Raw genomic sequence first — 17182 nt, 5'->3', positions numbered from 1 at the left:
AGACAGCGCGTTTTAGAGCGATCCGGGAGATATTTTCACTGAATTAATTAGAATGGATTTCTGTAACGTCGGGCCTTGTTCCTGAGACCCTCGATGCCAATCAAATACAGACTTTATTGAAGTTTCAATCCCCCAGACTCACTGCTCTTTTCGCCTCGACTGCAAATATTTAGAAACCCGCTCAGCCCTCGCTGTTTCCCCCTGTCACCTCCTCATTATTAGCGTCCCCTCACACTGCAGCAGAAATGCTACTGCAGACACTCGCCTTCCCATTCCTCACTGTAAGGCTTCTAAAATAGACATTTGTAGCGTAAACAAGCGCAGGGTGTCATCTGCAGCAGAAGCCGGAGTAGGAAACTGTTTATCTCGCTGTCACTTCAGTCTCACTTTACAACAGTAGCACCAGACATTTATCAACACAAGTAAATATGCCCGGGGCATCGCTTTGGTTGTGTATGCCGTTCATATCACATCCTATATCAGATCGTTTTCAGTGCGCTGCTTTTAAAATATGGTGATCAACCCAGCTCCATATTAAAAAGAGTTTTTCTTGTGTTGCCATATTCGTGTTTTGCCAGCCTATTATGGTTCCTTAGTTTTTATTTTAGCTCTCAAAACTCCACAGCAGTGAAATTTGAAGATATCTTCAGCCAACGTCTCCGTCTTGTACATATATAGAGATGCTTAAGGTTTCCATGGCGGTCCTAATCGCGCATACAGACAGACACTTAACATGCAATTAAGTTGCGTCCTCCAGCAGACTCATTAATGCGTTCCTTAAAGTTGTTTTTCGTAGAGGTATTTATAGAAGTAGGGTGCCCTGCTGTTTGGTTGAAGCTGGTTTATTAGGTGCTCAGTGGGGGCCCCTAAGAGTGAAGCGATCTGTTTTCATTTGTTCATTTCTGTCTGTTTTTTTTTCTCTCTCTCTCTCTCTCTGCTTGTGCTCATACAGCATTTTTGTAGACAGCAACATCTTTCAAGCAATTAGAAAGTGTCAGAAAACTGCCTTTTTTTTATTCAGAAGGCTTGTGTTTTTGTTTATGTGGGGACACAAAAACAAGCAGAACTCTGAAATATCACCGCTGGGACTTATTTAGAGGGTGTTAAATGAATGTGGACTCTCTCCACAGGTGATTTCGCGCTGGGAGGAGTACATGAGCAAAGTCAGGCCCAAACAGGGCAAGGAGGTGGCGGCGGAGGCCGTCGCCGCGCACTTCCCCTTCCACAAGTACTTCTCCAACGCCCCGCAGCCCGTGTTCAAGGGCCGGTCCTACGAGGAGGACATGGACATCGCAGAAGGCTGCTACCGCCACATCAAGAAGATATTCACCCAGCTGGAGGTAAGAAGGTCACGGCCGTGAATGTGCCAGTTTTCCTCACTCCTCCTGAGCAACGCCCAGTGGGAGACGAGAGGTTTTCCCAGAGAAATAAAGCGATTTATTTCTCTTTCTAGAGCTCGCATCATTACATCTAAACATTGTATATGAACACAGAAAGACCAGCTAGTGCGTGTTAACAATCACCAGACCGCCGTGCAGCCCAAACTTGATTTGGTGGTGGAGATCTGAGCTCCGTTTCTTGTTTTCGTTCCCACAGAAGCTCTGCCAGCTGTATTTCATCTTCTTTTTTTTTTTTCTTGCCACAGCTGTGTGTGCAGGTGTTGCGTCTTCTCTCACGCACACCGAGTTGCCTTCCTGTCTGCCACACAAACAGATTGTTGCAGATTAATAGTGAGCGCTCCGACTCTTCCTGGTTGCATTTGCAGCCTGCGAGCTTCCATCTCATCACATCAAACCCCCCACTGTCCATGTATTGTAAACAGTGGATTTTAAATGGTGCTTAACAGATCCTTGCTGAAATAAACGGCCAGATATCATCATTAAGGCTTTTACTGCTCACTTTTTTTATTCTGTCACTGTATTCTCTCACTCCTCGAGATACTTTATCGTTCTCCCTCGGCCCTTCGGATATTTCTATAGGGATAACAAAAACATTTCAGATTTATGGGAACACCAGGAAGGTCTCTGAAAAGCAATAAAGAAGTTATTGGCTGGAGGTAATATCCCAACATGTGTGGTGACCTTGATTTATCTGGCTGGCCTCTGTATCACTGCATCGCCGCGCCTCTCCCTCCTCCCTCGGCCTCACCCATGCTGCAGTGAAATCTGTACGCCCATTAAGAGCTATTGCTGTGTGTGGTGCATTGTAACAAAAGCAACTTTGTGCTGAATGCGCTTGTCTTGTCTGCCTCTTGAAATGTAAAAGCAGTTTTAAATAAGCCGTCATCGGGATGTCCTCCCAATTTACTGCTAGACAGACAGTCACAGGCGTTTTTTTGCCTCCTGGGCTCCTGCGTTGACCTGTTATTTTCACTTCTCTGCACTCCTGCTATATCCTTACCCCCTCTCTAAGTTATTTTTTTTGTTTTTCACTCCTCTTCCTCTCCCCAGTCCCCACCATCCTCATTTCACACTTCAACCATTCTGGAGCCATGGGGGTTAAAAATAGAGCTCATCAATATTGCATGTTTTGATTGGTTTAATATTAATGCAAAAATAGTAACACATCAAATATTTATGTCCCAGTGCTGTCCGAGTCTTCTCCTCTCTCACTCCCTCCATCCCTCCCTCCTTCCCTGCCCTGCGCAGTTCCTGTGGCGACCTGAAAATAGCGTGCCTGTTTACCCACACGCCTCCTCTGTGCCTCTCCCACAGTGGGTTTTTTTTTCCCCCTGTAGTGCCATGGATGATTTCACCCCTCTAAAGTGAACTGATTTGTAATTTTTTTAAAATAGTATTTATTCCTAATTTTGTCCATAGCTGAATAAACTCTAATAAAACTGCACCAAAATGCTCCTGGAGCTGCTGTTTTCCAACAACAGCAAACTGCATCCAGTGAATTCTCCACAGAGGAGCCCCGTGGCTGGCTGGTCGCTTAATCACTGCATCATGGGAAAAGATAGAGGCTCAGTCCTAATGAGAGGAGAAAGAAGTGGGATTATGTTAATGATACGGCATCCCGTCACAAAAGCAGGGCACTCGGTGTTGCTATCATTTAATTGTCTATTGTGACATTGCTGAGGTTCAGAGCCATCCACCCTTTTGTCACTATTCCGTTAAACTTTCTCCTCACGTCAGGCTGGGAAAAAAAAAAAAAAAGGAAGAAGACATGAATAAATGACGACTTTATAACTTCTGACCAACTTAATTAGTCACTCTTTCTTCCTCTGACCCTCATCTTCTCTCCCTTGTGCCCTAAAGGAGTTCCGGGCCTTTGAGCTGCTGAGAAGTGGACTCGACCGCTCCAAGTATCTCCTGGTGAAGGAAGCCAAAATCATCGCCATGACCTGCACACACGCCGCCCTCAAACGGCACGATCTGGTGGAGCTGGGATTCAAGGTACACTTTCTGTGGCAGACAAACCTTCCACTGCTTTAAGCTTCTACGTTTTTTTTGTGAATGTTTGTGTTAAATTTCCATTTTTTTCCCCTTTAATTTTCAAGTATGACAACATCTTGATGGAAGAAGCTGCTCAAATCCTGGAGATCGAGACCTTCATCCCTCTGTTGTTACAGGTAACATACTCCCGATTGAACCCTGTATTCCTGATATGCTTTATGATTACGACAAATTGCCAGGAATGCAGGAGATAAACCTCTTAATCAAGTTTATACACCAGTCTTATCTACTACCTGACTGTCCTTGTTAGGCTGCTCTGATGTACTGCAAACATAGTAATGGAGTTTGTCTTGGGTAGTTGTGCCTAATTATCTGAGATAGTGCTAATTTTTATGTACAGATGAGATCGTTAAGCACATCAGCCGATCCAACAGGCTGCCAGTTCTGCTCTCTTTATCTCTCTTTCCTAAGGAAAAACATCTTCTGCAGCCTTCTGTCAGCTTCCTCCCCCTCCTCTCCCCGTTTTCTCTTCAGCCATTCAACCTGGCCACTGATTTGACTGAAAAAGTCGGCTATAGGGTTTCAGTTTTTTTGTTTCTTCTTCTTGTTTTGCGCGACCTGCAGAACCCAGAGGACGGCTACAGCCGACTCAAGCGTTGGATCATGATTGGAGACCACCACCAGCTGCCCCCGGTCATCAAAAACATGGCGTTCCAGAAATACTCCAACATGGAGCAGTCTCTCTTCACCAGATTTGTGCGCCTGGGAGTACCCACCATCGATCTGGATGCACAGGGCCGTGCGCGTGCGAGGTGTGTCACCCTGGCACGACACATTTCTGGAATCACTGCGGACGAAATTTATCGTTTTGAATAAAACATCAATGTTTTCTCTGTCCTTGTCCCACAGCTTGTGCAATCTGTACAACTGGCGCTACAAGCACTTGGGCAACCTGCCTCACGTCCAGCAGCTCCCCGAGTTCCAGGTCCCCAACCCCGGCCTGACCTTTGACTTCCAGCTCATTAACGTGGAGGACTTCAATGGAGTTGGAGAATCTGAGCCCAACCCCTACTTTTACCAGGTCAGTAGTTCACAGACACACACACAGTCATAATAATCATGGAAAAAAAGGGCAAACCAATCACTACTTTATCATTTTTGGCAATCCTACATTCTCAACATCCAAATCAACCCAGTCAATCAGGTTATTAATAGTTCCCACTGCTTAACCTTAACGCTTCAATTAATACCTGCACCACAAGTACTTTCAGCCAGAATGTGACACGATGTTGAACTTTCCAGTTTATACACTCCTTTACACAGATCAACACTAATACACACTGAGGTCAACCAGGGAATCATAAATCCCTCCCTGGCCTCCATTTCCTCTCGATTGGTTGTTATGCAGCAGTTCATTCATTTTTAAACTTTAATGGTTCAAGCTCCCGGTCCATACGATACGTTCATCAGCGTGCTTAGTCTGCAGCTCACACTGGCTGCCCAGCTCAGACCAGTGGGTTCGTCCTTCACAACGGGGGCAAGATTGTGTTTCATCATGACATTGCTGAGACACCAAGACTGTGTGTGGGTGGAGGACAGGGCTGAGAGGGGTGTTTATTTTGGCACCGCACCAGCACAGCAGACTGAACGCCGGTGTGAAATGTAACAGGAAAGCTTTACTGTAAACTAAGAAATTAATAAAAGATAGAAGGATTGCAAGGAATAGAGAGGAAGGAAGTTTAGATATCCAAAAATATGACAATGCAGCTTTTACAGTTTCCATTCCATTTATTTGTGAAATGGTTTGAAATAAAAGAAGACATCACCACATCGCTTCATGAACGCTCCTGCTTGCATTTCATGTCCCTGAAGCTTCTTATTGTTTTTAAGTCCAGACCATGTGCTCTTCTCGAGGCACCAGGTCACATGAACCTCAACTCCATTTGCCCGTTGCCACTTTCAGGCGCCTCGGGGGGGAATCGCCACTATCGCTCCCTGTGCCTCAGACACACCCTCACACACTCACGTTCACTTTCCAAGGATATAAATTGGACACGAGAGAAGAAATTGTATCCAAGGCACTCGGAGCACATGCACAGCTGAGCAAACACAGCCACGATCACGGCTTTGCACTTAAGACGGGAGCCGTGCGCAAAGTGTACCGCTCTCACGCGCACGGAGGCAATACATTTAACAATAGTCTGTCTCACCTGCTTGCCTCGTTTACTCAAGCACTTTCCGTATCGAGCCTCTGAGTTCATTCATAGTACTTGACTGTTGTCAAATGGCTCATGAAGAGTAAGACGCTTATCTAAATCCACATCTTCGGTTTGAAAATTGCCTCTCCGAGCCACTACGCTTGTTAGTCTTGACTTTTCAAGCTACATAAAAGCACACACTGGATTTACACCTCTTTATAGCCATGATGTCTTTGTATCTATCCTGCAATATGTGGCTCTTCCTCTTTTTCGTCGCTCTCTCCCATCCATTCATTCTCACTAGTTCTTCTGTAGCTCCAGGCCACTGACACTAACCTGGGTTGGATCTGACCCTGTTGTTATGGTTACCAGCTCCTCTCTGGTGTCAGGGCATTAGATCCTGTTTATGTTAAACGTGCTCGAGAGGCAGGCAGAGCGGGAAATGTCAAACAGATGTTTGTGTAGATATTTTTACTGTGTGAGTCTGTGAGATTTACATTTGCATGTTTATACAGCTTGTATTTTTTTTTTATTTTTTTTTTTATCAGCACTGGAAACTGTGAAGCATCCTCGTTAGTATGCTCGATATATTCCAATGCACCCATGTAAAAATGCAGATACCAACATGTCTTTCACTTTCAAGTAGATTAAGTTTTTTTTCTTCTTAATTGGATACATAATGACCACATAATGTCATTTCATCCTCCCAAAATCACCTTTTGCTGAGCAGATTAATCATTTTATCGCTGACAAGAAGGTAATGTGAAAACATTACTGCAGTATTGTGAATATTCTTGTAATACTATTGCTCATAGTTAACAATAATCACAAGTGGATTTTGTTTTTTTCACTAAATACATGGTGTAATTATTAAATATGTGAATTTGTGCCATTTGAAGGCAGGTAACCGGGGAAGAAGAACAAAGGCTGTCGTTGTTTTTGATGTGTTGACTCCGGTGCAGCTGGATCAGGAACTGTTGATGAAGCTGCATAAATTATTATCAGAGATGTGAGGCTTGCAGTCCACATTTAATTGAAACTGGATGAATAATGCATACTGCTGGCTTTTTTTTTTTCTTCTTCCCTCCCTTTCTTTTTTTTCGGTCACATTTGAAGGGCAGAGTTTAGCCTTGAAGCCAGGATGCAAAAGCTGAAGAATGTGTTGATTGTAAAGTTGGTGAATTACACAGTCGCTCTTTATATTTACTCTCAGTGGGCGGAAGACTCAGATGCAATGTTGCGTACTGCAGATTTGGAATTGGAAATGAGAGATGGGTGTATTTGCATGTCACCGTAATGTTGATAAAGACAAAAAAAAAACATTTTTATGGTCTTGGTTGATCATTTTGAGCGTATCCTGTTTTGTATCTTTTGTAAAAATTCATATTTGCAATATTTGTGTAATTTGATTTAGTTCTCATTTAATTTCGTTGATCAGTCTATTTGAGTTTTGAAAACATTTTTTTTCTGTCGTGACACCCTGAATAAAGAAACCTTTTGTAATGCAGTCACTGGTCACACTTGTGAAAGCACATTCACCTCCCGCTCACTCTTTACGAATGTCAAGGATAGATGAGGAAAATACGCCATTCATCTTTCTTGCTTTCATTTTTATACCATCAGAATTTTGCCATAGGAGGCTCTGTTGAGCGCTCTCTCAGATAATTTATTCCAGCTCAAGTCTTCTATTCATGCATGGATTACTGGAGCTTTTATCAGCAGAGAAACTCAGGATTCTGAAAGGTGTATAGCAAGACGGTGCAGCGGAAAACAGAAACACAAGGTTATGAAAGGAGCAGACTCTGTTGGATGAGTCAGTGGAAAGAGAGGTTTCTTTTTATTTGAGTAATGCAAGTCAAGTCGTTTCCGAAATGTTTGATTCACTTTAAGCATCATGTGAACACAGTCACGCGAACACCACTCAGCTTCCATTCGCGTGACTTCTGGGCAACGCTCGCTGTGTGGAGTTGTCGTGTTTGGATGATCTTCTTCCAAATTCCTGATGTTCCTCTTCTCCTCTGCATCCTTTTCCCCTCCACATACAACAACTCCACCTCCACCACCTTCATTATTATAACAATGTGAAACCACTCCATCCGTCCTCTTTCTGTCTCCCTGTGCAGAACCTTGCCGAAGCGGAGTATTCGGTGGCGCTCTACATGTACATGCGTCTGCTGGGCTACCCCGCCGACCGCATCAGCATCCTCACCACGTACAACGGACAGAAGCACCTGATCAGAGACGTCATCAACCAGCGCTGTGGTTCAAATCCCTTCTTTGGCCAGCCTAATAAGGTGAGCAATGTTCAACATTTTTTCAATCATCCAATCACAACTTGTGTTGTTCAGACGCTTCAGCTCAATAAGCCGAAGCGCCACTGCACACTGCATGCCACCAGGATTGTACACACTCTTAACGTTTGCGCCTGAGAAACTCGCTCCTTGACACTTCCACATGTGCCGCAGTATTTTAACACGGAAACACAGTCGGTACTCTGAGCAGCATCACTTGGGGGTGACACATTTCCTCTCTCCTGTCGTGAAGGAATACACATTCCCAACAGACATGTTTTCACCTCATATATATAGACGTGTGTGCAGGAATCAGAAGCCTGAAGAACACACATGACAGCATGAGCAGCCTCTTCACACCTCCTCATCTCAGATCCAGTCAACGTACCAAACTGATCCTTGGCTGCACGTACAGAAGCATCACAGTTCTAAATTTTATTAAGGGTTCTCGATTTTTTTTCCTTGCAGTTCACACAAATGTGTCCTTTTCTGGAATCTACACGATGGCCTTTTAACCCTTCATTGCATGTGCAGTAACATATGACTTTGAGTTGTTTTAAATCATCCCTGCTGGGTGGAGAACTGGCATTTACACAGTTAAGATCTTCTTTTCTTTTCTTTTTTTTTTCTTCTTTTTTTTAACAGTGGCTTCACTGTCCAGCTCCGTTAAATAACTTTACTGTTAAGATGCCCACAGGTCATGAAACCAAGCAGACCAGGATGGTTTTTGCATACCAGCCAACTGCATACCTCATAAATTAAAGTCAATGATGTGTCAGTGTACGTGCGTGCGCGCGCGTGTGCACTATGGGTAAATGTAATGCTGTGTTCATTTCTGGAAGTTACTGTTAGATTGTTCTCCTCTCGCCCACATGAATCCCCTGAACTCCTTTTGTCTTTTCTTTCTTTAAACTCTGTTCACGCAGCATACAGCAGCTTTTAAGTGAAAGTATTGAGAAAATAAACACATAAACTAAACTTTGGTATTCAATATGAGAGCTTAAATTAATAGTCTGAGTTTAATTTTTGATACTTAAGAGTTGGGAGCTCACTAATAGCTGATATATGACAAGAGTAGAGCACAAATAATACAAGATTGTTTTGATTAGAACATCCACAATAAGTTTAAATTGTTTACACTGCAGCTCTGGAAATAATGAATTAAACAACTAGAACACCCAAACAAAAGTATGTGATAGTTTTTTCTTCCTCATACAAGCAACTCTCTGAACATGTCCGTGACATTCAGCATCAAACCTTTTTGTTAGTGCAGAGCACCTCAACACCTAAAGGTCGTTTTGTCCAGAAACAATCAGGCAGGAAGTGGATCTCTCCCAGACTTCTGATTACAGTCTGAAATAACGGCGCCTTCTGCAGCCTGCTGGGTCGCAGTGTTTACGGATCCCCTCTTGTTGTGTCTGCAGTTTGTGCAGTGCAACCCTACCTTGTTGCTTTGTCAAAGTATATTCTCCGTGCTGACAGCCAGTCAGAAATTGTGCTTAGCCACGTGAAATGTCCTGCAATGTTAAGACATAAAGCGTCATTCACCGAGCTTTCGGGCTTAGTCAGTATGCACGCACAGGAATAAAGTGACAGCAGTGACAGGCTGTTAGGTTTGCTGAGATGAAAGATAACCAGAGAGGGGCAGAAACAAAAAGAGAGAGGGGCTCTTGTGGGAAAACGTTGAGCGGCTGAAAGGTCAGGACGCTGAGCACGGGGTCCACAGTGTGTCTGACAATGTGTCACAGTGGCTAAAACCCAGGAAATGTCAACAGCCAACTTACTTTGCTGTGAAGACTCCAATTAGAAAGAAAGGATGTTTAACACCAGCCACTGTTGTAAAATCAGACATGAGGTGGCGCTTGAATCTGCTCGCATGTTATTGTCAGTAAAATCAGGAAGGACGAGGAATGAAAGGGATGCATGTTTGAACTCTGAACTCGTTTAGAGTTTAAACCCTAAAAAAAAAAAAAAAAAAACTCTATTTCACAACCAGGATGACTTATAATGAGATTGATGGGAAACATGTTCCAACACTCCTCATAGTTTTTCTGGAAATGTGAAATGGTGAGACACGTTTGGAGCTTGGAGCACGAAGACATTACTGCCGTTAACTCCGCCGTCTCTTTGCCGTTCTTTGTGAAAAATTGAATAATCCGGCAGTCTGACTTCTGCACATTCCCGGGAGTAATTACCATGAATAAGACATCGGAGGATGGAGTAACAAAGGAAGGAAGATCCATGACTGCCCATTAGCTCTCATTGTCTTTATGACAATGAGAAGGAAAAGACAAAAAGCTTCTATTAGCAACTACCTGTGTGTGTGTGAGTGTAGCGTGTGTGTCCAAAGACACGCATGTGCTGCAATGACATGACCTCTGTAATTCACTCCCCGGAAGATTTCTCATAAATAACTAAACACCATGCAAAATTCTGCGCCTTGGGGAGATTGTCGATCTGGCTTCATTGTCACTGTCTGCAGGCTAAGAATAACTCCCGACTCTTAAGCACCCCCTCCCCGTCCCTGCAAAGCAAGACTTCACGGTTTCATGTGTGTGGACATGTGCGTGCCTGCACACCGGGCGTGTTTGACTCCAGCGCTAACCGTTGAACATACAGCCCGTGACATCTCATGCTACTGTAAAACCAACATGTTGTTGCCTCTGGTACTGCACCTGTTCTACATAGCAACAGGGAGATCTAAATAAACACCTCATTAGCCCCGTTCACTCTCTGCTTTTACACATTCGTGCAGAACTTTGATAAATTTCCTCTTCTTATCCAGGAGATGGTTTCCGAGAGGTTTGGGGCTTTCAGGTTCACCGATAATTGCACGTGCCAATAGGGGGGTAACCACAACCACATTATGATTTATTTATGGTGACTGGTTCATACGGCACTTGCAGTAATGCTGGACCTTTGTGGCTTCTGGATGGTGGCTGGTGTCCTATTGATTGGCTGTGGAGCACGGATCTATAGAGCGCAGCCCAGCCTCTTTCTGCTTCGCTTTGACTTTTTCAGCATGGTGGCTTTTGTGTCTGTTCTGTAGTTTTCGCTGTAGAGTAGCAAATATAGAGGAGTTTGAAATTATTTTGGCTTTTTTTCTGTTTTGTTTTTTGTTTTTCTTTAAGTTTCACCCAAAGTAACAAGAAGTTTCGGATGATGATCTGATCTGAAGTCAGTTTTAATCAGGCCAGTGGTAACCTTACTGTCATGGGACATGCACAGTATTAGGCTCCTGGTCATAATGTTATGGCCTACCAGTTGCTGCTGTGGACGACGGGTTAAGTGTTTACAAGTTACATGTCATCAATCTCCTTCGCCTTGCACCGAGTTTCAAGTGTGAGTGCTCTCTGTTGTCTTTAGTATGTAAGAACTAAGTGACAAAGTCAGGACACCACTCCGTTCTTCATTTCGGGGAATAAGTACGCTTCTCAGCACGGCAGGATTACCAGGATATGACAACAAATTGGCTGACACGACTATCCTTTTTCTTTTGGGTTGGGAAAAAAAAATTCCCCACAGAGAGAAAAAGCTGCCTTCCATTCAATGTCTCTCTGAAATAATCTCTCAACCAAACAGTGTGCACCCTCTCCACCCCCCACCTCCAGCACCTTGGCCATGATTCCCAGGGGCCCAGGTAAGAGGCTACTGGTGGCAAATGCCCTCTAAGCTGCATTAACCCCGGTGGCTGCCCATGTGGCCCACCGCGATAACAGCAGTAACAAGACAACACACTGCCGTCACTCACCCTCCCCTCCAAACGACGTATAAAAGAAAAGGAGAAGGCTTTAAAAAAAGTCGGACGGAAGCCTCGCTCGTGTTTCTAAACACTGCAGCCAAATCCCTCCATCTCCCTCGAATGCAAGCGCTCATTTATTTTGCAAAGCACATCAGGTACCATGTCTTAGGTAGCATAGCTTTTTTTTTTTTTTTTGCGTGTCTCTTTGTGCTTTGATGCAAAATGAATGTGTGTGTGTGTGTGTGTGTGTATGTGTGTGTCTACACAGGTTACAACGGTGGACAGGTTCCAGGGTCAGCAGAACGACTACATCATCCTCTCACTGGTTCGCACCAAAGCCGTGGGACACCTCAGGTAATTACCTCAGTGCTCAGTGCATGCCAAGCAGAAAAATCTACCTCATCCAGGACCGCCTTCAGCTGCAAGCAGCTATTCTACTATAAAAATACTTGTGTAATAAAGAACACGCATAAGATAAACATCCTCCAGGGAGACAACACAGCAGGAACGTCGGCACTTAACTCTCGGGAGACGTCTTTTTAGTCATGTACAAGGACCGAGTGAAGTCTGCCGAAGGAAACTACAGCGTCGCCGCGGCAAAGTATACACAGTCTTAATGTTGATGCGACGGAGGGGAATAATCCTCCAGGAGAGGCACGGTTCCGTGGAGCCGACTGTTAAAAGAAGCCATTGTGCGCCGCGGTGATCAGCGTGAGACTCTTAAACAAAGAGCTCAGTTTAGCTCGGAGGTGGAATACTGTATGTAGCAGTCTGTAAGCGATCGCTTTGATGTCTCTTCACTCATTTCTTCCGTCTTAGTCCTCACCTTATCTCTTTTGCTCTCTTATACTCACACCACCAAACTCTGCCTCACTTCACTGGATTATTTTACAGCCAGTTGGCTTTTCACTCCTCTGCTACCACGAAATCCCGCTGAACTCCTTAGACTGAATATGCTACTTATTTTTGATATTATACCGTTGCGGTGAGGATTCTTCAACAAAGACGTGAGACCAATCACAAGTTGGCGGAGTTGACTGAAACTCAAAGTGAAACGCTAAATGTTTGATGTATTTATAGCCGGGGGGAAGCACACTCACACTCCGGTTAGAAAGTCAAGGTTACATCTGGCAACACGAGTGAGATAAAACAATATCCTCTTCTATCATTAGACTGGAAACTTTTACGTCTGGGTGTCAAACATATGGCCAGCGGGCCAGAGCTGGCACACCGGGGGGGGGGGAGGATCCTGAGAGTGTAGCAACTCCAAAGACATCAAAAGAAAAGCTTAAAGCAGCATGTCCGCTCCGTGTAACTCGAGAATAGCAGACTGAAGGCATAGCTGGTTGTCAGTTTGTTTGAAGTCTTTGTAATCTAGAAGTCAGATTATCCTGTTTACATGGAGTGATCAGACTGATGTAGGTTTTTGTCCACCAAGTATATCATCCGACTCAGTCAGTGGATCATTCCCATAATGCTTTGTTGATCCTGCAGTAATGACGGTGGATCTGTTCACTGGACTCATCAAGTTTGTTGTGTTTCAGGAACGGACAGTGACATGTTAAAAATTAATGTGACCTGTTTGCAACCAATCGTACTTTGCCATCAACCTTTTTTTGTTTGTAAAAGTGGTGATGTTAAGTAACAGTCATGCACACAAAGAATTCTGAAAACAGGCAGGTGAAGGACAGCTGCAATCGGGCGAGAAAAATAACGAATCACCGAATTACTTTGCCCGAAAACAAACAAATCGATCAATATACTGAGTTTATTATATTATGATTTAACTTGGTCTGTTCAGACAAGACTGAGTTGAAAGTGTCTCCTGAACTAACTAATCAAGTAGCAAGATCATTGAAATTGCTTTAAGCAATGTTTTTATACCTCTTATCAACAAAACTTATATAAAAGACACATTAAGGTGTGTTATGTTAACTATGCACTCCTTCCGAAAAGACCTTTGTTTATGTTACAATATTTTGAGATGCTCTCTTTTACACTTTAATGATCTCTAAACAAAAATTATAAGCAAAGTAGCTGTAATACATTTAAAACGTCTAGATTATTTTCTCGTTGAGGCTCTCTATCCTAATTCTTCATTGTGTTCAGCTGTTGACCCCATTTTACCTGACAGAGAAAAGTGTGTTTTGCCCCGTTTCTCATCTCACAGATAAAGCCGTGCGTTGATAAAGCTGAGAATGAGAAAGTGCTGCGCGCCATAGAAAGCGGTTGTTCATCTTGCCGACAGTGCCCACTCTGCTCCCCGTATCGTCCATTCGATCTTGTCTTACACTGGATATTACACTCTGCCTCGGTGCTGCAGGACACAGTCGCAGTGAAGCTCAAGATGAATTTCTCCCACTGAAACAAACGGCCTTGAAAACTCTCTTTTCACTCGGCTTCTCACTTCTTTTGCACTTTTGCTTTTGTTTTCTTTCACTCAACAGGTCAGCTGTTTTGATTCTGTGGACACAAAACTATTACTCACTGAAAATTGGAAGATTGAATCAAAAGATGATTCAGCCTCATTCAGAAAGAGAGCCAGGAGAAAAACCATCAGAATATTGAACAGTTTTTCTAAAGGCGTTGAGCTCTGATCCCTGCATCAAAATACAAGGACACTTGCTTTAGACAAGACTTGATGTCTTGATTTTGCTTCTGTTCATACATTTTACCCTCTTTATAGTTTTATAAAATTCTTATTTTCCACATTATTATTGTAAAATGTTTAATACAACTGTCTTTAACAGGAGTTTTTTTTTTTTTTGATAGATACAAACAATAATCCAACAGTAATCCTGTTTTTAATGTTTGATCATTTTACATTCAATGGGAACATTTTTATCATTTTATTTCATTTAGGTTCCATTCATTTATCTAATCCCTGTTGTGATAACAGTGCAAATCACTTTAGTGTCCTTATTGCTGAATTGATTTTGGGCAAATGCAGAAATAATCTTCAAAGCTGCTCTCTAAGAAACACATAAGGAAGAAAAAAACTATTGCACTGCAAATGCAGTTTGTTTTCGTATATTTCTCTCAAAAATGAAAGCAGTGAAGTTAATTTTTCCTCGTCATTCATACATCGATGTCCTCCATTTCTGAATGATCGGCTAAGTGATTCAGCAAGCAAGGAATTATGGGAAATAGCTGTTGTCAAACAGAGTTTTTCCTCATGCCGGGATCTCTGTGGCCGACCACTGACGTTTACCTCCCAGTCCTCCTCCTCTTCCTCCTCTTCCTCCTCTTCCTCCTCGTCACTGCTTCGCTCTCATGGCAGTCTGCTGCCGTGACAACCACGGGGGACGCAGCTGACCATATGACGAGCTGACCCCTGGTCTGACAGGGGAAACGTTCCTGCTGATACACACAGGCACGCTCACATGCAGGAACACACACTTTGACAGGAAAGCGCAGATTCGGACACGCTCCGACATGTATACACACACACACACACACACACACACACACACACACACTCTCTCACGGGAGCACACACGTTTTTTTTTTCCCAATTTGCCCTGTCAAGTCACGGCACAGCCCAGGTGGGCGTCCACTGTCGTGCCATGTCCACAGGCTGCCCTCCTCCACGATTGGTGCGCCTCCTCCGCAGCTCCCTGCTCATTGGTGCAGGCGCGGTGTAGTTTGTCTCTGTGGAAACGTTACACACTTTCTTCTTGGATTTTGTCTGAAATGTGCACAATAATGCACAGGCTGTTCACGTTGAGTCACTCGGTGGCTCCCATAAGCCGTCCCCCCCTCCCTCCCCTCCCTCCCCTCCCGTCCCTCCCTCTTTCTACACATCCATGGAACCCATCATGCATATTGCGAGGATTTAATCCTCTTAATCTCATGAAGCGCTCAGGTGGACTTCATATTCCACATTTTTGGCTGCGGTTTTTAGTGTATGCATCCTGTGTGTCGCCGTGTGTTTGGAAACGTGACGGTGTGCCACATTCGCCTACATCAAAGACTGTTTTCACTCCTGAAAGCGCCGCTTCAGTAAGCCGAAGACATCTCCGCTCTTACATCCTGCCTTCTTCATCCACACAATAGGTTTTGTTTGACTCAGACTGATAAAGCAGCTAAATACTTGTGTTTTTTTTTTTTTTGTTTTTTTTTATAGTTTCACAGACTGAAATAGTCTGACAGGTTACTGTATTGTCAGTTTGTGTACCGTTTGACTTGTATGCACTCACATATTCAGAATACTCGGCAGCATTCACACAATGGAGCAGGTAGATGATCACTCTTCCAACACGTCCCTCTCTAATCTCTTCATTCTACACAATAAGAGAGGAAAAAGTAACCCATCCACCCTTTCCTGTCCTCTCCTGTCTTTGTCTCCTGTGCTGATCCGTGCCCTTTGCCTCCCATTCTCTCCTTTCTCTCCTCGCCTCTTTCCTCGTCCTACTCAGAGTGCCGCTGATCCTCCACTAAACCTCCCTCCTCCTTCACTCCTTTTCTCTTCCCTTTTGATCCTTCCACCGTGATCATTTTTAGGTTTTTTTTTTTTTGTTTGTTTGTTTGTTTTTGATTTTGCCCCTACACTCGATTTCATCTCCTCTTCTTCCCCACGCCTTTACATCGGTCTGATTGATTTATTTTCTGTGTGGGTGCGTGTGAGAGAAACCAGTTTTCAACGTAGTTTTTGTTTTTTAGTCCTGAATTTTCCTTTAAGCCTCATTTTGATTGGCAGGAAATTATTTATTGACTATTCTATCACCTATTAAAGCATTTATCACGTCAGTCTGAAGCATCTTAATGTTATGTATAACTCAGTGTAGGCTTACTTTGCACTGCCGTGACATGAGGTACATGGACCATGGGTAATCAGATTAAATGGAAATCTGATTGAATTCATCGCATGTAAACACGTCTATCTGATCAGATTGGCTGTATCTGATTGAAATGACAGTCAGATCTGGAGGTGTAATGTTGTTAATCATCCTGTCAGAGTCTGAAAATGACACATTTGCTTGTTGAGCAACTTCAGTGATCCCCTTTGAGGAAATAATTTCACTTCATTTAACCTTTCGTATTTATAGTTTTCCTTAATCACACATACTAGAAGCAGTGGCAGGGAGATGCTGAAGGTCAGAGGTCTTGCTCAGGGACTCACGGTGCTAATCTATCTGCGGTGACATTAAATCCTACACACCACTGCTTCTCTAATCTCAAAACCACCGTCACATTGTATGTTATGAACATGTTATGAAAAAAAAACAAAGGTGGCAAAACACAAATGGTCGATTCGGAAGGCAACACTGAAACACCAACTGTTCGAAGAAGAAACAAATTAAAATGTGCTTCTGAGTCATGATGAGTGTAGGGGCAAGTGTGCAAGTCACCAACATCACAGCGCAAAGCATTGTGGGATTGATCAACTATCTGAGGTCCTGTTTACATGACATTTTCAAGTAAAAAATTTAAAACTTTCCTTTAGTGTTTAGTGCTCGGAGGCACTGAAAACAACATTTTGAAAATGGTTCTTAACGTGAAACTTTTTGAAGTTGTTCTGACTCCGTTTCTATGGAAACAGGGACATGCAAC

General features: G+C 43.5%; 1 protein-coding gene across 3 annotated transcripts in view; it reads left to right on the top strand.

Annotated features, from left to right (window-relative positions):
• The window catches only part of aqr (aquarius intron-binding spliceosomal factor), a 45729-nt gene that overhangs the window by 25538 nt on the left and 3009 nt on the right, over positions 1 to 17182 (top strand). For all 3 annotated transcript variants that reach the window (XM_030117347.1, XM_030117346.1, XM_030117345.1), the window contains exons 27-33: positions 1131 to 1340; positions 3261 to 3398; positions 3503 to 3574; positions 4023 to 4210; positions 4308 to 4479; positions 7720 to 7890; positions 11898 to 11983. In XM_030117347.1, the coding sequence (XP_029973207.1) occupies positions 1131 to 1340; positions 3261 to 3398; positions 3503 to 3574; positions 4023 to 4210; positions 4308 to 4479; positions 7720 to 7890; positions 11898 to 11983 (1037 nt within the window). The remainder of the gene's footprint in view (positions 1 to 1130; positions 1341 to 3260; positions 3399 to 3502; positions 3575 to 4022; positions 4211 to 4307; positions 4480 to 7719; positions 7891 to 11897; positions 11984 to 17182) is intronic.

The sequence above is a fragment of the Salarias fasciatus genome, chromosome 19 (genome assembly GCF_902148845.1).
Source record: "Salarias fasciatus chromosome 19, fSalaFa1.1, whole genome shotgun sequence".
In the NCBI taxonomy this organism is placed as follows: Eukaryota; Metazoa; Chordata; class Actinopteri; order Blenniiformes; family Blenniidae; genus Salarias; species Salarias fasciatus.
Note: the sequence above shows the minus strand (reverse complement) of the source record. Positions and strands in the feature narration are given on the sequence as shown.